Source organism: Elephas maximus, chromosome 13 (assembly GCF_024166365.1).
Source record: "Elephas maximus indicus isolate mEleMax1 chromosome 13, mEleMax1 primary haplotype, whole genome shotgun sequence".
Lineage (NCBI taxonomy): Eukaryota > Metazoa > Chordata > Mammalia > Proboscidea > Elephantidae > Elephas > Elephas maximus.
Window position 1 is genome coordinate 49,136,391 of NC_064831.1, and position 23,194 is coordinate 49,159,584.

General features: G+C 38.7%; 1 protein-coding gene across 9 annotated transcripts in view; it reads left to right on the forward strand.

Moving 5' to 3' along the window:
* RNF111 (ring finger protein 111) overlaps positions 1–23,194 on the forward strand; it is a 130,273-nt gene that overhangs the window by 65,886 nt on the left and 41,193 nt on the right. For 8 of the 9 annotated variants that reach the window (XM_049905954.1, XM_049905953.1, XM_049905955.1 and 5 more), the window contains one exon: positions 19,508–20,406. In XM_049905954.1, coding sequence (XP_049761911.1) covers positions 19,508–20,406 — 899 coding nt within the window. Of the gene's footprint in view, positions 1–5,520; positions 5,601–19,507; positions 20,407–23,194 lie in introns of all 9 variants that reach the window. The other variant, XM_049905958.1, reaches the window with a different exon arrangement.

Consider the following 23,194-nt stretch of genomic DNA (forward strand, 5'->3'; position numbering starts at 1 on the left):
TCTATTCTGAGCCTAAGAAAAAATGAACTGTCTTTGGATGTCGAAAGGAAGGGAGTCATCGGGAAACCATGGAAGGTTTAAGTGGTGTATTGAGAACTTTTGCTAACAGGAATTGTAGATTTCTGTCATCATCATGATCATCGTCAATAATAATAGCATTAATAGTTATTTTTCTGTAACTGCTGTTATTCCCATCTTTATCTCTCTTTCCCAGAATGCTTGCTGGTTTCAAGGAAATCACTGCAAATGATTTATGGACTTGTCAAGGCAGGTGAGGGATGAAGCGGGTGGGATTGTCTGTCCATTTGCTTTAGCTGGAATTTGCATCCAGTTAATGAAAATGGAAACTTTAAATGTATTTCTGTATTGAAACATCACTAAACACTTTAGAAAACGAATAGATCTGGATCTAGAAAAGACTTTATTGCTGAATTCTCTTTAGCCAAACCTGATTTGAAAATAGAAACTGCAGCTCTAACCAAAGACTTTGGTCCTAATAGCAGGGTTTGTCCTTGTCACATTTGAAGGAAGAGCCAGTGACATTCACAAGGTTTTCCAAACTTGCCAATTTTTTATGTTTTTAAAATTCTATAGCTCAGCCTTTGTCTTTCTACTTAGATTTAGCGTTAGATTTTAGGATTGGATTTGTTCCCAATAGGAGCCAGAGTTGTTAAATACCAAACCTGAATCTTTCTCCTTCCCCCCATTTGGTTTTATGCTTCACAAATTTCTCAAAATAAAATAAAACATAGATAAGATTGCCATCACCTGTGTTTTCCTTATCTGTTTTAAAAGAACACTTTGCGTATTAGGGATATTGTCGTATTTTGCATATATATTTTTTAGTTTATTCTTTTACAGTCCTTATGAATTTCTGTGCAGTTTCTTGTTGTTGAAAAACATATATTTTCAATGGCGTCTGTGAGATATTACCAGTTGGCATGTTACCATGTTAACCTGGACAGAATTAAAAATTATTAACCATATTATTGTAAATATGTCAAAAACATGCTATATGCATGTTCATCTTACTCAGTAACAGCCTGTTCTGGATGGCTCCAGATTACAATTCTGAACATCAGCTTTTATTCCATGCTGTTTTACAGTGTTGCCCTCAGAATCTGTTTATATAAATAATGTTATTTAAAATTAGACATAATGCTGACTTTATATGGGAAGAGTGACCTAGTTTTTCTGTTCCTTAATTTCGTTAGGTGCTGTCACCAATATTCTGTTCTGTTATGCCTGGAATCCACATAACCAAGCTTACATGTAAAATAAAATAGTTAGTCTCTGAGTATTGAATTGCTGGTGGCCTTTTTTCTTAAAATTATTTTGACACTTCCAGAGTCATTTTCCTTTAGGTTGTGTTCCCAAGGGTGGAAGTTGCTAGAAGTCTTGCTTTCAAATAAATAGAGTATTACCACCTTACAGAAAGAGAAGAGGGGAATTAGTTGAACACCGTGATAAGGCCTGAAACAGGCTTATTCAAGGGAATTATAAGTGACTGAATTATGAAAGATAATATGTTTTAACATGAATAGTTTGCTTGTGTGGGAGTGCAAGGTTTAAGGCCAAATGTGATACAAGCAAAAAACAGCATTCACTTCAAAATGGCAAAATTCTATAGTGTTCTGCAATTCGTAATGCCTGCGGCTTCAAGACCACGTTTTGGTATTTTGGCTCAGATTTGGTAAATTCTGGGAATGTGACCAGTGATCTGGTGAGCCAGCTCTCCCTCTCCCTCCCTGCCGTGTTGGAAGCGTAGGTACTGAAGAGTACGAAGCAACGCCGCTTCACAGGACAGCTGCTGATGGGGCTGCCTTAGCAGCGTGAGACTGCCAGTTTAAGCCCTTCTTAAGAGTAGGTGGATGCTTTTACTGAACATACTTTTCTCCAGTACAGGATGGCATATTTGATAAAGGTGGGTCCTGATGTAAATTGAGAAATTACAGAATTGGGTAAATGCCAGGAGGATGTTGGAGCTCGTTCTTGATGGCCTCTGTTTTCTCTGAAGAGGCAGGATCATTTATTTGCTTAGAATGAGAGGATGTGAAAGGAGAAGAGAGCTTAAGGAAACAAGTAAATATTTGGGTCCTTTACTGTGAGGAATGGGCAAGTAAATCTAAGAAAGAATTGCCAGGTAGTTGTTGGTCCAGTTGAGATTAAAAAAAAAAAAAATCTATTAAAATTTTTGGTATTTGTTAGGATGATTTAAAAATTAAAACAAAAACAAGGTATAATAGTCTAAGCTCAGAAGTAGGTGGTTGGATTGGTAGAAAAATAATTGTCTGGAAGAGTGTTTACAGAAGAAAGGGATGAGGGAATTCAGAGCAGAGCTTCTCAACTAGTGTACTGTGATTGGGTTACAGGTACGTGGAGTTACTCCCTCAGCCCTCAAGCATTGGGAGCAGCCTGGGGACTGGAGCTCCAGGGCTGATAACTCTTGAGAGCAGCCTTGCCTATTTACCCTAGTATGTCCAAGAAATACAGTATTCTGTGTGCATCATGACAAAAAAAAATAGTTGGGAAGCACTGATCTATGGAGCTGGCGAGAGTAGTCCTGAGGTGTTTTACTGAGTACTTACTAGATAGTCAAAATGTGAAGTCAGGAGGGTAAGATTAATACATGGATCGAATGGTGTTCATGGCTTTGCCCTCTCAGATTCCTTCTTTTCTGACACAGACTTTGCTGTTAATTTTTTCTAGGCTTTTTTTTTTCTTTTTAATTGCTACCTTAACTTAGAGTAGATATTCTGTAACAATCTTTTAGCTAGTTGTGCTTATCTATATTCAGAACTTCATTTTTTTGAAAGAATTGAAGTCTTTGTATTGTGGCGTTGGCAAGGAATATTGAATATACCACGGACTGCCAAAAGAATGAACAAATGTGTCTTGAAAGAAGTACAACCAGAATGCTCTTTAGAAGCAAGGATGGCAAGACTTTGTCTTAAGTACTCTGGACGTGTTGTCAGGAGGGATTAGTCCCTGGAGAAGGACATCATGCTTGGTAAAGTACACGGTCAGCGGAAAAGAGGAAAACCCTCAACAGAAGGACTGACACAGTGGCTGCAACAATGGGCTCAAGCATAACGATTGTGAGCACAGTGCAGGACCAGACAGTGTTATGTTCTGTGGTACATAAGGTCTCTGTGAGTCAGAACCGACTTGAGAGCACCTAACAACAACAGTGTATGTATTAAAATATATCTGTAAGTTTATATGTAATGTTTTCAACCCCCGAAGACAAAGATTGGATTTATAAAGAACTGTTACTGAAAGGCAATAAAAATCAAAATACTGCAAACGGAATCCCTGAATTCTCTTTCAGATTAGCTTCATTTCTGACAGTGACTTATGCTTCTTTCAGATACACACAGTTCAGAGGCCCCAGAATTGCCCTTGGCTTTTTTCTTCATTCCTGTTCCCACACCTGGCTATTTCCGTGCCTTAAATGGCTCTCACATTTGCCTGCCCTGCTTCCCCACATGCTATCTGGTTGACTTTCTTTCCATTATCACAGGCCTTAATGATCTTCATCTTTATATCCATGACTAGAGTTTTCCTCACCTTCTTTTTTGGATTAGAACTTTCAGTGGCGTGACTTTTGATAGACATACTGTTGGGGGTATAAGCAGTGTAGGTATAACGGTATGAGAAACTTGAACATCTCAGCTTCAGATTAACAACTAATGGTTTTTATGGTACGAAATGCTGAATAAGATCATGCTGTAGGCCTGGTCACTGGTGTCAGCAATGAAGTCGCAGTTGTAATCGCTGTGGGGCAAGTGCACAGTTTGATTGTTGTATGTCAGTAAAGTTGAACGTTACCCAACTGTCCTTCTTTTCCAACCCCTGATTACAAAACCAACTTCATTATAGACCAGAGCATAGCCTACTATATTTAGAACAGTAAGTCATGAAATTGAACATCTGCAAGTGAACACCTGAGGACGTTATCAGCAGATTACTAGCTGCAACATTGTCTGTCACACGTATTACCGATGTTAAGTTGTCTAAATAAACGAAAGAAAGGACGGTCAGAAGCGCGGTTTGTCATAACTTGAGTTACGTTGTAAATCAGGCGGACTACTACCTGTACTTATTTATGCATTTTATATTCCGTATTTTAGTTAATTATGTTCTTTTTGTCTTATTAAATTGTGAGCGTCCTAAAGCCTAGGACCCTATATCTTACCTCTCTGCCCACAGATCCAGTGTACAAAAAAACTAGTTATCTGTAATTATTTGAATAACTAGACACATACCATATCCATCCAGATTTTTCATATTGGCCTTTTTTGCCCACCATAATTTGGTTCTACTCTACCTATTCAAACAGTGTTTCCAGTTTCTCACAAGGACACACCCACGGCTTCAGTGAGGTGGTTCTCTTCAAGAGTTCTTTGTAAGCCACAGTCATGTTCACTTTTGCATTTATTATTTTGATCTCTTCCTTATGTATGATCATTCAGCATGTGATGATGCTGAGCATGACCATGTTTACTCATAAGAAAAACACCAAGTGATTTTACACTATTGATAAAAAATTAGTTTGAAATGTAAAATGTGCTGCTGTAAAGTTAAGACTGTATTTAGCAATATAGTTTCATTATATGTTTGATTCTTAGGGATTGTTAAATTTTGATAAGGTATTAGGCATATTAAAGCAGATCTCTTTTCACGTATTGTAAAAATATTAACCCTTTTTAAGTTGGCTTCTGTCACTTTAAAGAAGAGAGAACTCTTCAGTTCACTGAGTTCTTATCTCCAGGGAAATCTGGAGGCTGCTTGAAGCTCGGTTTCGGAAACTGCAAGTTTAAATAACGTTAATCTCTAAGAGTAGTTGGTGAGGTTGAAGCTTTGGGGAATGGAATCAGGCAGATTGAACTGAAGAGGTACCAAGAAAAAGGATTTTCATGGAGGTTTGTTTTCCTTGCACATAATTTTTTTTAATTTTTTTTTTTTTTTAATTATTGTACCTTAGATGAAGGTTTACAGAACAAACTAGCTTCTCATTACACAATTAGTACATATGCTGTTTTATGACATTGGTTACCAACCCCACAACATGTCAACACTCTCCCTTTCTCGACCTTTGATTGCCTATGGTCAGCTTTCAGCTGTACTGTCCTGCCTTCTAGTCCTTGCCCCTGGGCTGCTTTAGTCTCATTATGTTTTATGGGCCTGTCTAATCTTTGGTTAAAGGGTGACCCTCCGGAGTGACTTCATTACTGAGCTAAAAGGGTACCCGGGGGCCATACTCTCAGGCTTTCTCCATTCTCTGTCAGGCCAGTAAGTCTGGTCTTTTTTGTGAGTTAGAATTTTGTTCAACATTTTTCTCTGTCTCTGTCCAGGACCCTCTGTTGTGATCCCTGTCAGAGCAGTTGGTGTTGGTAGCTGGGCACCATCTAGTTGTGCTGGACTCAGTCTGGTGGAGGCTGTGGTAGTTGTTTCCATTAGTTCTTCGGACTTATCTTTTCCTTGTTTCTTTTGTTTTCTTCATTCTCTCTGCTCCAGACAGGGTGAGACCAGTGGAGTGTCTTAGATGGTCGCTCACAAGCTTTTAAGACCCCAGGCGCTACTCACCAAAGTAGAAGGTACAACATTTTCTTGGTAAACTATGTTATGCCAGTTGAGCTAGATGTTCCCCAAAACCATGGTCCCCACAACCCTCACCCTAGTAGTTTGGTCCTTCAGGGAGTTTGGATGTGTCTATGGAGCTTCCATGACTTTGCCTTGTACAAATTCTGCTGGTGTCCCCAATATTGTGTATTATCATACCCTTCACCAAAGTTACCACTATTGTCTATTCCACCCCCACCCCTCTCCTCCTTCGTAACCATCAAAGATTGTTTCTTTTCGTGTGTAAACCTTGTCATGAGTTTGTATAGTAGCAGTCTCCTACAGTGTTTGTCCTTTTGTAATTGACTTATCTCACTCAGCGTAATGCCCTCCAGATTCATCCATGTTGTGAGATGCTTCACAGATTCATCATTGTTCTTTATCGTTGAGTAGTACTCCATTGTGTGTATGCACTGTAGTTTGTCTGTTCATCTATTGATGGGCATCTAGGTTGTTTCCATCTTTTTGCTCTTGTGCACAGTGCTGCAGTGAACATGGGTGTGCATATATCTATTTGTGTGACTGCTCTTCTCTAGGATGTGTTCCTAGGAGTGGGATTGCTGGATCTAGCTTTCCAAGGAAGCGCCATATCGTTTTCCAAAATGGTTGTACCATTTTGCATTCCCACCTGCTGTGCATAAGAGTTCCAGTCTCTCCGTAGCCACTCCAACATTTGTTATTTTCTGCATTTTTGATTTGTGCCAGTTGATTTTTTTGAATTCTTAGTGACAGTTTTCAGTTTAACCCAACAGCAATAATTATTACACTTTTTATGGTGAAAGATTCTGTGAAATGGTTGGATGATAAATTATTACTTTCCAGGTAGTACAGTTTCTTTAAAAAAAAAAAAAAAAGTTCAGAAATAACATGCCTGGAGCTGTTTGACAACTCCATTTAAAATTTGACAACTCTATTTAAAATTTGACAACAATCAAATGCCATCCATCAGTTTCTGCCCTATTCTGTCATTAAGCTGTCCAATATTTGTGATCATTTCTAGTCACTAAGGAGGAATTTTATTCCTAGGCAAGATTACCAGAAAAATCACAGTAGAATGTACTCCCTGTACAGTAATGTGTAATTAACAAAGTTGGGGCCCTGGTGGCAAAGTGGTTAAGAACTCAGCTGCTAATCAAAATGCTGGCAGTTCAAGTCCACCAGCCGCTCCTTGGAAACCCTAGGTGGGTATTTCTGATCTGTAGGGTTGCTGTGAGTCGAACTTGATGGCAATGGGTTTATTAACAAAGTTGTATTCTAATATAGTAGAAAAACAAAATATATTCTGTTCAAACTGATTATTGTTTATTCCTCTAAAAAATCATAGCTGATTTTGATTTCGGAAGTGGCAAATGGTTGTTTCATAAAAAGCTCAAGCATACGGAAATTTGGAACACAAAAAGTGAAAGCCACCGACTCAGTGCTATCAGTAACGTCCCTACAGTTTTAATTTCAAACTTTTAAGTGTATATTTTTCCTGTACATATTTTAACATAATTTTTTAAAATAAAAAAGCACCGTATTATAACAATTATTTGCAACTTATTTTTTTTTATAAAAATTTATCTGTGCTTTTCATATCTGTACAGATTCTACCTCATATTTAAAGACTGCTTAGCAGTTTATTTTATGGTTATATTCTAATCTTGGCTTTGAAAATTAAAGCTTGAGAGGAAAAGAACGTTGAGTTCCACCTTTCTCTTTAACCTCTGCCTTCCTGAGTTGTGCATATGCCTTTGTAATTTTTTTTCAAAGAAACATTAATTTTTGATTATGTGAGAGTCCCAGTGAACAAAATAATGGAAAACGAATATGAATTTGAATTAATCTTTAGGTTAATGTATTCAGACCATTTGGGGAAAAAAAAAAGTTTTTAAAGGTATGACATGTCCGTAGTAATGGTGTTTATGTTTTAATAGTTTAATTTTAAAAAATTATTGTTTTCTTCTCATATGCTACAGAGCCAGTTGGGAGTCTTTTCTCTTCCAGAAATGAGATGTGTTTCTGCTTATTAGAATTGTCTTTTATATCTTGTACAGCATTATAGTTTTTCGTTTATAGGTCTTACTCATAAGAATAAATGCATATTTAGAATTTTTGTTGCTTCAGGGAATGGGATCTTCTTTTTTAATTGTGCTTTAAGTGCAAGTTTACAATTCAAGTCTGTTTCTCAGACAAAAACTTATATACACATTGTTAGGTGACCCTAGTGGCTCTCCCTACAGTGTGACAGCACACTCTCTCTACCCTGTATTTCCCGTGTTCATTCAACCAGCTCCTGTTCCCTTTTGCCTTCTCATCTTGCCTCTGGATAGGAGCTGCCCATTTAGTCTCAAGTACACTCTTCACCAGCATCATTTTATGTCTTATAGTCCAGTCTAATCTTTGTCTGAAGAGTTGGCTTCGGAAATGGCTTTAGTTTTGGGCTAACAGAGAGTCTGGGGGCCGTGTCTTCTAGGGTCCCTCCAGCCTCAGTCAGACCATCAAGTCTGGGTCTATTTACTGGAATTTGAGTTTGCACCCCACTTTTCTCCCACTCCTTCAGGAATCTCTGTTTTGTTCCCTGTCAGGGCTGTCATTGATGGTATTCCGGCACCATCTAGCTCTTCTGGCCTCAGGCTGTGGAGTCCCTGGTTTATGTGGCCTTTTCCGTCCCTTGGGCTCACATCTTCCCTATGTCTTTGGTGTTCTTCAGTCTCCTTTGCTCCATTGGGTTGGGACCAATTGATGCATCTTAGATGGCTGCTTGCTAGTTTTTAAGACCCCAGACAAAGTGAGATGCAGAATATTTTCTTAATGAACTTTGTTATGCCAATGGGAATGGGATCTTTTTGACATTACATTTTTAAAGTTTTTATTCTGATAAAAAAAAAGTTTAAAGTTAAGAAAGGTGTGCGTTAGGGTTTTATCCTTTCACCATACTCAATCTGTATGCTGAGCAAATAATCTGAAAAGCTGGACTATATGAAGAAGAATGGGGCATCAGCGTTGGAGAAAGACTCATTAACAATCTGCAAATGACACAACCTTGCTTGCTGAAAGTGAATAGGACTTGAAGCACTTACTGATGCACATCAAAGACCACGCAGCCTTCAGTATGGATTACACCTCAACATAAAGAACAAAAATCCGCACAACTCCACCAGTAAACATCATCATGATAAATGGAGAAACTATTGAAGTTGGCAAGGATTTCATTTTACTTGGATCCACAGTCAACACCCATGGAAGCAGCAGTCAAGAAATCAAACGATGCATTGCATTAGGCAGATCTGCAAAGGACCTCTTTACAGTGTTAAAAAGCAAGATGTCACTTTAAGGACTAAGGTGGGCCTGACTCAAGCCATGGTGTTTTCAGTCACTTCATATGCATACGAAAGCTGAACAATGAATAAGGAAGACCAAAGAAGAATTGATGCCTTTGAATTGTGGTGTTGGCAAAGAATATACCCTGGACTGAAGAAATCTGTCGTGGAAGAAGTACTACAACCAGGATGCTCCTTAGAAGCGAGGATGGCGAGACTTCTGTCTCACATACTTTGGACATGTTATCAGGGGGACCAGTTCCTGGAGAAGGACATCATGTTTGGTAGAGTAGTGGGTTGGCGAGAAGCCCTTAACGAGTAGGATTGACACAGTGGCTGCAACAGTGTGCTTAAGTATAACAACGATAATGAGGATGGTGCAGGATTGGGAAGTGTTTCATTCTGTTGTACATAGGGTCACTGTGAGTCGGAACTTACTCGACTACACCTAACAACAACAACAATTACCGATATGGTAGGAAAGCTATTGATTTTTGTTGAGTTTGCATCCAACTATCATACTGAAATGAGTTCTAATGGTTTTTCAGTTGATTTTCTTGATAGGATGTATATTATATAATAGGTAATTAGCGCACTATCTTTGTATCTCATATTTCCTGTTACAATATTAATTCCAGGTTTCCGTACCAGAAATATTAGACATTTGTGGGGTATACTCTGTGGTTTGTAGTTCTGCTTTCCTAACCAGACGAAAGTCACTCCAGATCCTCTCTAAGCTTGCCAGGATGTGTACACCCTTCATTTGCTCCTGGCCGGGGTAGTAAGACTGTCTATGGCACATTGAACTCCACCCTGTTTGTATCAGTAACCAACAAAAGCAAACCTGTTGCCATCAAGTCAACTCTGACTCCTACAGACCCTTATAGGATAGAGTAGAACTGCCCCATAGAGTTTCCAAGGAGCACCTGGTAGATTCAGACTGCCGACGTTTTTGGTTAGCAGCAGTAGCGCTTAACCAGTACGCCACCGGGGTTGTATCGATAGGAGGCCTAAATAGATGTTAGGTATCTTTTTTCTTTGATGGCTAATACCTAGGAATTTTAGACTGCTTTTAAACAAGATGAGCAAGAAAGTCATTAAGTTCATTGAGTAATAAAAATCTATTGTTTGAGAGAGATTTAACTTTTTTTTTTTCTAAAAGCAGAATGTGTATTATCAGAATTTAGGAAACTGAAGCATCCAGCTCCCCAAATTCCAGTCCTCCAGAGTAGAGGAGAGCCTGTAGATTCTGGACTCTTACAGGTTTTGTGCCAAAGAAACTTGGTCCTTTATTCTCCATACTTAAAGTTTCTCCAAGAACGATTGATTTCACAACTTTGTTCTATGCAAGATAGTGAACCCAAGTGAAAGCCTTTATCCAGATGTGAACATGGTGCTTTCTTTGCTCCTCAGTTCCCCTTTACTGTCTCTTTAGAGGAGATGGTGATCCTGGGCAGACCTCTCATAAGACAACTTTCGTTTGATTTTCTGAATCCCACAGTTCTAAACCTCATTGTACTGTATCTTCATTTCTTTCAATACCAAGAACAGTAATATCCAGAGCAACATGAAATGATGTTCCCAAATCTCCTTATATCGACACCCCATGTCACATTCCTCTCAACAAGTCATTGCCTCTGTGAACATCTGCTTAGGCTGAGGAGTAGTGTGAGCATCTTTGGGCCTTAGCATCCTTAAACACTTCACTTTTCGTATAAATAATTCTTAACCCTCTCCATCTAAATCATACTTCATCCAAGGACTTTTAAATGCAACCAAAAGACTCTAGCAAATAACAGAACCCTCACCATTATGTCAAGGGGCCCTGGTGGCACAGTAGTTAAGCCTCAGCTGCTAACCTGATGGTCTGTGGTTCGAACCCACCACCTGCTCCTTGGGAGAAAGATGTGGCAGTTTACTTTTGTGAAGATTAAAACCCAGTGAAACCAAACTCAGTGCTGTTGAGTTGATCCTGACTCACAGCAACCCTATAGGACAGAGTAGAACTGCCCCATAGAGTCTCCAAGGAGCGCCTGGTGGATTCGAACTGCTGATCCTTTGACTAGCGGCTGTAGCACTTAACCGCTATGCCACCAGAGTTTTCTCTGTAAAGATTACGCCTTGGAAACCGTATGGGGCAGTTCTACTCTGTCCTGTAGGGTCACTCTGAGTCAGAATCGACTCAATGGCAGTGGGTTTTTCCATTATATCAGCAGAGAGCCATCCAGTAAGGGCACTCCCTGTCCATCCTCCTCTCTACTCTTTGAGTCTAAGAAAAGTAAGAAAAATTGTGAGCTGCTTAACGCAGAACTATGAACAGATCTACAGTGTTCTGGAGGACTGTGGTTGACAGAATTTTTTGAAGGTGAGCAGAAATAATGTGTTAGCTTGTGCTGTTATGTAATTAAAACAATTTGCAAGTATTTTGGTTTACATTGAATTTCACACTAATTTTTCAATAATTGACATCGTTTTCGTTGTGTTCATGTAGTTCCTGAGTGTTTCTTGTTAAATTTGATACTCAGTATTAAATATTTTTTCCCCAATTGTGAGTGGTATGTTTTTGTTATTTTGTTATTCTATTATTTCTAGTATTTTCTATTATTACATTTTATATAATATTTTCTAATCATTTATGTAAAGGAAGGTTATCGACTTCAGAGTATTATTGTTGTAAACATACAAACCACTGACCTGTCTTACCGTTTCCAATAGTTTTCTTATTGATCCTTTTCTGTTTTCCAAGGATACAATCATGTCATCTGCAAATAATGAAAAAAATTGCCTCCTTTTAAATATTTATGCCCATTCTCGTGTTTGAATGCCTTGACTAGCCTTTCCGGAACAATGTTATGTAACAGTGAATATCCTTTTTTTCTTTGTTTTTAGTTGGAATGCCTATAGTGTTTTCACCATTAACCATCAGACCAAACAAAACATGTCTGTGAGCTGAATCCAGCCAAGTTACCATCTGTGGTTTGAAGATTTATTTTTTAACCTTCAACCAGGAGACCCTAAGTGACATGAAAAGTGATCCGTACAGGCTTTGTGGAAGATGAAACCACTTTTCTATTTAATTCTTAACTACAAAGCCCTGGTGGCACAGTGGTTAACGGCTTGGCTGCTAACCAAAAGGTCGACAGTTCGAGCCTACCAGCCACACCTTGGAAACCCTGTGGGCGTAGTTCTGTTCTATCCTGTAGGTTGCAATGAGTTGGAATCGACTAGAAGGCAATGAGTATGGTATGAGTATGAGTCAAGAAGCAGCATGTAAATCAGATTACCAGTTTTACAGAGGAGAAAAAGCTCTTGCTTCTCCACTGTTCTCTCATGCGCAGTTTCTTCACTTAAGAGTCTAGTGATTCCCGACTGTAAATGTTTTCTGTGGCTCCATAGCTTCAGAAACTGGCTCTAGCTGAGTCTGGTCATAAGGATCATTCTCTCAGTATTCTGAGTTCACCTTCAAATAGGTGGGTTCTTTTGGACGCTGTCATGGCAGGGCTGCTTCCATTTTAATTGCTGTTGTTTCTGAGGCTTGTGGAGTGTGATCTTTTCTGGAGTGTAGCAGATGGTTGTCAGCTCCCCTAGTCAGTTCTGCAGACATTACTTATACTCTGCCATCTCAGTATTGTTCCTGTCTGTTAGGAAGCTTTTGATAAAGCCTTCATTTGGGGTCAGTTCAGAGGGTTTTGCACAGCATGCCTGGAGATGTCAAACATGGTATGCGTGTTAAGAAACTAAACACGAGACACCTGGCCCAGGGAAAACAGATGCAGAATCAGTTAATGAACATCAGGGAAGTAGGTGGTTATGGGTAAGACCTTTAGGGACATTATCTTGACAACTGTTCCTATATACTGCAAATGTAAGTTTCAGCATATCACGGCAGTGACTTTGACTGGTAAGGTGCCAGTGAGATCAGCTAATACAGGATTCTGGAACCATGAAGAGAGTGCTACAACTTGCTACACAGTGTCAAAGCTGTGGAAGTAAAACAGAGTCAGAAATCAGATGAGGAGGTCTACTGAATGTTGTGTAATGTTTTAACTTAATATAGGGTTAATAACAAGGAGGACTGGAAATACTCAAGATCATCTTCTGCCATCTTGGTCATTCCAGTCAGGCATAAAACTTTGGAAACTCTGGCATGTGGTTATTGGTGTTGAGTGCTTTTTAATGGGTCTCCTGTAATAGGAAAAAATCAAGCCATTTGTGTGTTAATGGTCTTTTTTTCTTAAATGAATATATATACCCAAACCAAAAAACTGCCGCTGTTGAGTCAGTTTCAACTTACAGTGACCCCATAGGTTTCCAAGACTGTAAATCTTTATGGAAGCCACATCTTTCTCCCTTGGAGCTACTGGTGGTTTTGAACAGCTGACCTTTTGGTTAGCAATCAAATGCTTTAACCACTGCACCACCACCAAGGCTCCTTTAATTGAGTATATCTCATTTAAATTCTTAATTAGAGCATATTAAAAAAAAACTTAAAATTCAAATAATAGGATAAGTAATTGGGCATTTTAAGGACGCTTCTATTTACTTTTGGTGAAGTCCTTACCCTGTTTGTGACCCATAGAGATACCAGCTTATGGTATTGTCTCTCAAATAGGTCCTGATGTCACTTTTAATTGTCAGATCCTTTTTGTTACGTTTGTAGCACATTTCGTAGTCTAAACGATTATTGAGCTTTTCTTTATTATTATTATTATTATTATTTGTTTTTTGTAGATTTAGGAAATGAAGTACAGTGCCTTAAATTTACCATGTTATACTGGACTGCAAGGAGCCCTGGTGGCACAGTGGTTAAGTGCTCAGTTGTTAACCGAAATGTCCGCCCGTTGAACCCACCAGCAGCTGGTAGGAGAAAGATGTGGCAGTCTGCTTCCATAAAGAGCTACAGCTGTGGATACACTGTGGGGGCAGTTCTACTCTGTCCTTCAGGGTCACTAAGAGTCGAATTGACTCAACAGCAACGGGTTTTTGTTTTATACTGAAATGCTGTTTTTCTCAATTTTTTAGAAGCTTATCAGAATATGCCTGATTTTTGACTGTCAGGTAGCAGCTTTTTTGTCCTTTTTCTACTTAAGTATCTTGCATGTTTATATGTTGTAGTAATACTAGCTAGCATCTCTTAACTGCTTACCATGTGTCCTGCCCTGTACTAGGCCCTTTAAGTATATCATCTCATTTACTCCACATACAGCCCTTTTAGTTATAGTTTAGTGGTTAAAAACCTACAGACTCTGGGATCAGGCTGCCCCAATTTGAATTTTTGCTCCATGACTTACCTGTTTTGAGTCTTACGGCATATTATCTGAGTGCTCTGGAAAACTGGGATAATAGTACCTGCTTCATAGGATTACTGTGAGAATTAAATGAATCAAAAGGTATAGGACGCTTGAAGCAGTGCTTGGGTAGAATAAATGCCCAAGAAATCTTAGATTATTACCTAATTTTGTCATTACTGTTATTATTTTTAGGTCAGAAAAATGAGATCTAAAGGCTAAGGACTACAGCTAGTAAGTGCATTTGAACCTAGATATGCTGATCCGAGAGCACAGCTTTAATTCTGAGAATTCCATGACAACAAACTGCTCTCAGGTTGTTTGTGTCTCATTTCCATCAAGACAGTGTCTCCTAAACCCAAAACACTGGGATGTTTTACAAACAGTTGCAACTTAATCCTTAAAGTCTTTTGTGCCAAGCGTCTGTTAGTTGCTAGAGATCAAGCAGTGAATGGAACAGACAAGGCTCTTGCTTTCATGGAACTTGCATTCTTATGAGGGAACTTACATAATAAAGAGGCTGATAAGATCATTTCAGTTTGTGGCATGTATTATTTAAAAACAAAACAAGATGTAATATTGAGTGAAGAGAGGATGGTTCTTCAAATGGAATGTTAGTCTGGGTCCTCCAAGAAGCAGATGTCAAGATGAAATTAAATGTGCAAAGATTTTATTAGAGGAAATGCCTGTGAGAGAAAACGGAGAGGGAACTGGAGAAGACTGAGCCATCAGACCACATGCAGGTCTAACCCGCCAGTGAAAGGGAAAGGAAAGGAGGGCCTTGCAGCCAGACATTAGGCCTGTAAAACAAACAGTGATACCCAAGAGGACCGTGTTCCTTAGAATAATCAAATACATGAGAGAAAATGGGCAACACCTGCCCAAAAGCAAAGATGAGAAGGCAGGAAGGGGCAGGAAAAGCAGAAGAATGAATATGGAAGCCCAGGGTGGAAAGGGGGAGAGTGCTGACACGTTGTGGGGGTTGCACTCAATGTCACGAAACAATTTGTGTATGAATTATTGGATGGCATACAGTTTACTTTGTAAGCTGTCACCTAAAGCACAATAAAATGTTTTTTTTTGTTTTTTAAAAAAAGGAGTTCTAGAGCCAAATCAGCGTTCGAAGGAGGGAACAGGCCTACTTTGGTATCCTTACCAAGTTCAGTGATTGGCTGGGAGCAGCCAGTGGGAAGTGTAATTTTAGTGCAAACACAGTGATAGATTTCAGAGCCCAGCATCAGGGGTCCTTGGTCAGTTAATTTCCTGGTAGTTGGGAGTCTGCAAGGCAAGTTATTATGGGTGCCACAGTGCCTTCAGGGAAAACCTTCCCAAGGAAGCGACATTTAAGCCCAGACCTGAGTGATGAGCAGAAGCTAGGTAACCTGTCAGATATCCTTGGGAAGAGCATTCCAGGCACAGGGAACAGAAGGAAGGCCAGTTGGGCCGCAGCTTAGTGAAGAATGAGGTGAGGCAAGAAGAGATAACAGACAGGGGCATGAGATCATAAGGGTCTGTAAGCTCTCGTACAGCGTTTGCATTTTAATTTTGGGGACATTTGAAAACTACTGGAGGATTTTGAACAGGGCGTGGTGTGATGACTTGCATTCTTAGGGTCCACCCTGGTTGCTACGTAGAAGTGGATTTTTGGGAGAGAAAAAACCAATGAGGAGTTTGTCCCCAGTAGTAGAGGCAGAAAATAATGAGAATTTGGACTAGGATGATAGCAGTGGATGTTTCCTCTCTAAAGGTTAACAGAGTCCTAGTGGTTCTGTCTCTTCATAATCTCTGGATTGTATGCGTTCCCCATTCCAGTTGGGAGTCATTTACTGTCTGTATTTTATCACCTTATATAGCAGCAGCCTCTTACTGGGTTGTCTGCCTCCAGTTTTGGCTCCCTTCAATCCGTTCTTCACACTGCTGTGTGGTCAGCTGTGATCATGTACGCTTCCTGTTTAAAATCTTCAAGGTGTGCCCATTGTCTTCAGAATAAAATGAGAGCATTTTAGATTGGCCTGTTTCTCTTTATCTCCTTTGTCCCCTGCCTGCACCCTTCCTGCCTCTCCTGGCTCTTCCTTACTCTTACCGATCTGAGTCCCTGCTGCCATCCAGGTATTATCCTTGCAGTGTATTCCCTCTGGCACACAGCAGTCTGCATTTGTCCCTTGTCAGTCTGTGGCTTTTCCGAAAGTAGGATACTGTGGGATTCTCTTGTGTTCTGCATTTAAAATGTTCCTAAACTGATTCATGTGAGACATTGTGTAGTCCCTGGTACTTACGGAAATAACCTGCTGAAAGTGTTGATCTAACAAATGCAACTCCTTACCTTCTGCGATTTTATCCTGAAGCGTCTCACCTCACCTTTACGTTACCCCGTTTTCCTCTTTAGAACTGTTAATGTGACATTAACTGTTTGTTGAAATATTCTCACCTGTGGTTGATTGCAGACACTTTCAGGGAATTGTCAGAGTAAAAAAAAAAAAAACTCTTTCTAGACAAGAAGACTTAAAATGTGCCCTCTCTTTATGCTCACACAGCTTATTCTGTAGTATAATTGCCAAATCCTAACCCTAGTTTTTTTTTTTTTTTTTTTTAGTTTTGGAAATTAGCATTTTTTAGCTACAATGTTTTCTTAACACAAGATTTACTAATAGTATAGCCTCCCTACATCGGTATCAGGAGTAGTTGGAATGCTGTCATTATGACATGGCAATAAAATAATTGAATTAAACCACAGAGGGAGGGGTAATATGGCTTCACTATTGAAAGAATGTATAATAACAGACCAAGCACAGTGTGGCAAAGGAAATAGATATATTACATACTTGCTCCATTTATAACTTAGATCAGCCAGTAATTTTTGTAAAAATAAAAGACTAGATTATGATTTTATCAAAGGACAGATAGTCCAGAACATTCTTTTTTGATCCTTGGGTCATTTTTGCTGCTTTTGTAGTTTAAAAAAATGTGGTTCTGGTACTTAGATCTTGATATTTGATATTATTTTGATAAATTGCCAAGTGTCTCCCTTTATTCTTCTTTTCATGAAGTTTTTTTTCTCAGTTCAAAATAGAGCATGAGTTTGTGCTCCCTTTGTGGGAACGTACACCAGTTAATATGGGGTGTTACTTGTGTATTTACCAGCTGCGTGACACAGTCACCTGGGTAAGAGTTGCAGATGTACAAACGCACACACACCCCACCCCACCTCACCTCATCTCAACACCCACCCTCCCCTTCTCATGCTCCCTTTCTGCTTCGTTGGACTTTACTGACCAAAAGCCAGAGCAGACCTAACCATAAAGAGTCCATTGTTTTGGCTTTGGGGCATAAACTGATGACAGAGAAATTGGGTTTAGTAAATTATGTTCTGAATCACTCCCTTGTTAATTCATTTACGGATCCATGTTTTCAGAACTTATCTATCCGTCGGGCAGTTCTCGTTGCCTCTCAGGATCTCATTATCAAGCCCAAGAGGGCCACTCAGTAATTAAGGATGAGGGGGTCTAAGCAGTTTTTCTTCAGCAAATAAAAGACTATTTTCTCAGAGATCTAACTCAACACTACTTCCAGGAGACATGGCTTCTGGGAAAATCCCCCATCTTTCCTAAAGACATGACTCTTCTGATGTTGATGGGGCCTATAGCTATCTGATACCCAGAAATCTAGGTGGTGCTTTCCCTCCTGCCTTTTTTTTTTTTTTGGCACAGCATTATTGAGCTATAATTCACATGCCATACAATTCACCAATTTAAAGTATACCGTTAGATGGTTTTTAGCATATGTTCCGAGTTGTGCGACCATTACCAAGACAATTTTAAAACATTTTCTGCTCACCAAAAAGAAACCTCATGCTTCTTAACCATCACTTCCAGGTCCCCTATCATCTTTAGCCCTAGGCAAACACTGATCTAATAGAAGGTAGGTGTTTTGATAGCTTTCTATATGGATAGACTTCAGTTTTTAAATTACTGTCATTTTTTCTGATAATAAAATTCTGTACTAAAATAGAGTGGGAGACTGTGAGATTGTATATTCTTGTGTTGTCACTGTCATTTACGTAGAAAGAAAAAACTTGCTACTAAGTATGTATCCTTTTCCTCTCTTTTTAGACTGTGGTTTAGAAACATATGTTAAAGGCAAAGCAAATCCGTGGTGGTAGAAGTTAGGGTAGCAGTTACAATCCTTGGTGGGGTGGTAGTGACCAGAAGAGTAGTTCTGGGTTGCTGGTTTGGGTTTTTTGTTTTTTTAAAATCTGGATGCTTTCTGCATAGATATGTTCACTTTGTGAGAATTCATTGAGCTATATACTTAGAATGTGTGTGTATGTAATGCTTCAGTACAGACTTAAGTTACAAATGTTGCCATTGCTTAGATATTCATATTTTACACTGGTAAATCGCTCAGTTTGTCGCATTAATTACCTTTCTAATGAATATATTCCATCTTGAGCCACAGTATTTATACGTTTCCATTATTACCACCTCCTTGATAAAGATGCTTCAGCTTCAAGTCTCCTTGTTCAGCAGCTCATGATTTCAGGGATTGAATGATTTAGGTACACTTCTGGTAGGTGTGGGAAGGTTCATTGTGTGCTAGCTCGGCTGCCTATTCAACGGAATGATCTTTACCAACTCAAAGCCTTGTCTCTAGTCTTCCTGTGTCTAAAACTGAAATACAGTAGTTGTGTCTGTTGTCTATCAGGAAAATTCAGATTCTCATTAGAGAACAAGTAGACTCTAGTACGAAGGAAAGAACCATGGGAAAGAGAAGCTATATTCATACCAGTTCATTTTTTATAGTGATCAGTCCAACATAGTAACCATCTAGATGTACTGAAAATATTTAAAAATTAGCACTTTAAAATGTGATGGGGGGTGGGGGAACAAACAAGCAAACCATTGTTGACTGATCAAAGTCTTTTGACTTCTGATTCTTGTATGTATTTTTATTGTAACAGGTTTTGAAGACATTGTTTGATTTCATCCAGATATGTTGCTGTAGGTAGCAAGATGCACAGTAAGATTAGATTGTGATTACTAGAAGTTTTCAAGTAGGCTTCTGTTCTGTGATTCTTACTGTATCTCTAAGAAATGTGGTACATGAGTAGAGGTATCAGAGAAAAATGTTTATAAAAACAATAAGACGCATTACAGCCATTTTATGTGTTGATGAGGAAAAGGTAATTCTGCCTTTTTACAAGGGATATTCTCAGTGCAATCTGAGAACTCTTTAATTAAAGAATATAGTAAAACACACTCATTTTTTTTCCTAATATCTAATTGTGTCTTCTAGGCCTTCCTTAAAGTTTCTCATGTCTCAATGGACTCCTGCGTATAACAAGTTTTATACCTTAAAAGTGGATATGAAGAGTGAGATTCCTTCTGATGCACCAAAGACACCGGAGAAGCTAAAAGGGATCCTCTTGCATCCGGAGCCCATTGGGGCAGCCAAACGTTTTCCTGCAGAAGTTGAGATGATTAATAGTAAAGTGGGGAATGAATTCACTCACTTGTGTGATGATTCTCAAAAACAAGAGAAGGACATGAATGGTAACCAGCCAGAGCAAGAAAAAAGTGTTGTTGTAAGGAAAAAACGCAAAAGCCAGCAGGCTGGCCCTTCATACATGCAGAATTGTGTTAAAGAGAACCAGGGAATATTAGGATTGCGGCAGCACCTAGAGACACCGAGTGATGAAGATAACGATTCCTCTTTCAGCGATTGTCTTTCCTCTCCTTCGTCTAGTCTGCATTTTGGAGATTCTGATACTGTGACTTCGGATGAGGACAAGGAAATCTCAGTAAGACATTCCCAGGCAATTCTGAGTGCTAAAAGTAGAACTCATAGTGCACGGTCCCAAAAGTGGCCTCGGACTGAGACAGAATCTGTATCGGGATTGTTGATGAAAAGACCCTGTTTTCATAGCAGTTCATTAAGGAGACTTCCATGCAGAAAGAGATTTGTGAAAAATAGCTCCTCACAGAGGACACAGAAACAGAAAGAGAGGATATTAATGCAGAGGAAAAAACGAGAGGTGCTCGCCCGGAGAAAATACGCCTTGCTCCCCAGTTCTAGTAGTTCCAGTGAGAATGACCTCAGTAGTGAGTCCTCTTCTAGCTCCTCCACTGAAGGAGAAGAAGATCTGTTTGTTTCTACCAGTGAAAACCACCAAACCAATCCAGCTGTTCCCTCAGGTAAAACAAATGTGTTTCTGAAATTGAGTAAGAAAATGGTGCTTATTTTCTTACGTGTTTTAGTGATGTGTGGTATTTAGAAGGAATATCAGGCTCTATTAACTTTTGTTTTTAAGCCACATAAATAAATTACCAACTAGTATTAAACCATGGTTTCAGTTAATTCTAAGATAAAAACTTAGAGACAAAAATAATCTTAGTGTTTTTTTTTTTTTTCCCCTCGAGAAGAGTCATTTATGTGTCTTTATGTATATTGGATTGTCTTTTATGTGTTTTTGATGTGTGGTGCATACTTGGGTTTCTGTGGTGTCCCTTTTATTAATACTTTTTCAGATAGCTATATAACAGATTTCTTTCACATTCAGCCACAGTAAGAGCAATTCGAGTTACTAAAAAGACTGCTTAGTGTTATTTTTCCTTTAAGTACTATATTCTTGTTGGTGTCTGGGAGTTAACTTTTATTCTGACATTAGGTCACGTAAACTTAGTCCTGACAGTGCTCAGGAGAGCATATGATTCATCAGTTGAAATTGAAATGATAGGGGATGACTCCCTCTCATTCATTCATTCATTCATTCATTCATTCATTCATTCCCTCTCGCTCCCCCCCCACACACAAGCATATAAAAAAACCCAAAACAAGCATATACACACAGTAAATGCTATATTTACCTAGACAGTCCCTAAAACATAAAAGATCCCATATCTACAAACCATCCTAAGTTAATGCATCATTTTTATCGTTGTAATTTAAAGGAGGTTCATGAAGTGAGTGTTGAGGAGCTAAGTCTGAATTGAGGGAAATGGTTAATTTCTTTTGAAGTGTAAGGGAATGGACATACGAGTACCAGTGGCTGTTGAGTTGATTCTGACTCATGGCAACCCTGTTAGGATAGAACTGTGCTCCATACGGTTTTCAGTGGCTGACTTTTTTGGAGTAGATGACCAGGGCTTTGTTCCAAGGCCACTCTGGGTGGACTCCAGCCTCCAGCCTTTTAGTTAGCAGCTGAGTGTGTTAGCATTTGCACCACCCAGGGACTCTGGAATGGGGAAAAGGAAGAAGTTTTTAAAGGGCAAATAAGAGGTTTTTAGGGTAAATAAATTACAGATTTATCAGTGCAGTTATTAAAGCAGGAAGAAAACAGTGGGTTATATACTTAGAAACTAATAAATAACGGTAATCTAAATGTGACCTTCCAAATAAATTAATATTAGTAAATTTATATTTTACTTGAATTATTTTATTTCCGCTTCTGTTATACTTTTTACCATTCCAAAAAATTTTCAATGTTGTCTTTCTTACCAGCCTTTATCCTTACTGCTTCTGGTTTTGGATCATAGTCCAGTGCTGTAGAGGAATTCACCCCCTTTCCCCCAGTCCTTGTATTGTTCAAATTCTTTTTTTTTTTTAAATGTTTAGAGCCGAGATCCATTTGATATTTATTTTGTTACACATTATGAAAAATTGATCTGGTTTTATTTTTTTATAAGGCTATCCAGTTGTCCCAACAAAGCCAGTTATTAAAACAGTGCTTTTTTTTTTTTTTTTTCTATTGACTATAGATACCATGTTTATCATGTGGTTAAATTTCCGTGTGCATTTGGATCTATTTCTGGAGATTTTATTCATTGCCATTGGTCCATCTATCCATGCACTAGAAGCACACTCTTAATTACAGAGTCTTTTATGTCTTCCAGCTGTTCTTGTTTATTCTTCTAAATGAGCTTTATAATCAACTTGCTTATCTTAGGATGGTGGTAGTGGGGAAACACATGATGGTGTTGTTTTGGAATTGGATTTGTAGATTAACCTAAGGAGAATTGACATCTCTGTGATTTTGAGTCTTCAGATTCCAGAACATGGATTGTCTTTTCATTTGTTCAGGTCTAGTTTTGTATCTTTCAGAGAGTGTTTTTTAGATTTTTTTTTTTAACAGTTTGGTTGAAATACCATAAAGTTCATTTTAAGTGTACAATTAAATGGTTTTTAGTAAATTTAGATTTTTTTTTTTTAACCATTTCCATAGTCCCAAAAGATCTGTCAATCCTGGAAGGTCCCTCCTACCTGTTCGCAGTCACTCCCTCTTCCCACCCTCAGTCCGAGGCAAACCTAATCTGTTTGCTCTTTTCTAGATTTGCCTTTTCTGAACATTTCGTATAATATGTGGTTATTTGCATGTGGCTTCTTTCATTCAGCATCATGTTTTTGAGGCTCATCCATGTTGTAGCAGTCAGTAGTTACTTCCCTTTTGTTTTATTACTTAGTGCTTTTTTGGTTTTCCACTGCGTGGGTATGCCACATTTTGTTTATCTATTCCCCGGTTAATGGGCTTCTGAATTGTTTCCAGTGTTTGGCTGTTACAAATAATGCTGCCAATGAACATCATGTACTGATTGTTATGTGGTTATATGTTTTTATTTCTGTTGGGTAGAAACCCAGCTTAAAAGTCCCAAAGTAGAGTGAGAACTACTATAATTTTAATAGCTTTAATTGTGACCACAGAAGACCTGAGTAGTAGCAAAAGCAGTTGATAGCAGGAAGGTGCCTTTTTTTTTTTTTTAAGCGTATAGGATTTATTCGAGCAGAGGAAGATGCTTTTGATAGCAACTGGCACCAGTGCGTTGAATGGTTATGGCAGTGGGATGTAGTTAATGTTAAGGATATGAGCTTCGGAATTGGAGTTAGGTTCAAATTTCAAGTCTTACTTACCGTTTGCTTGACAAGTCATTTAACTCTCTAAATTTGAGTTTCTTGATGTGTAAAATGGGACTAGAAATGCAAAACATT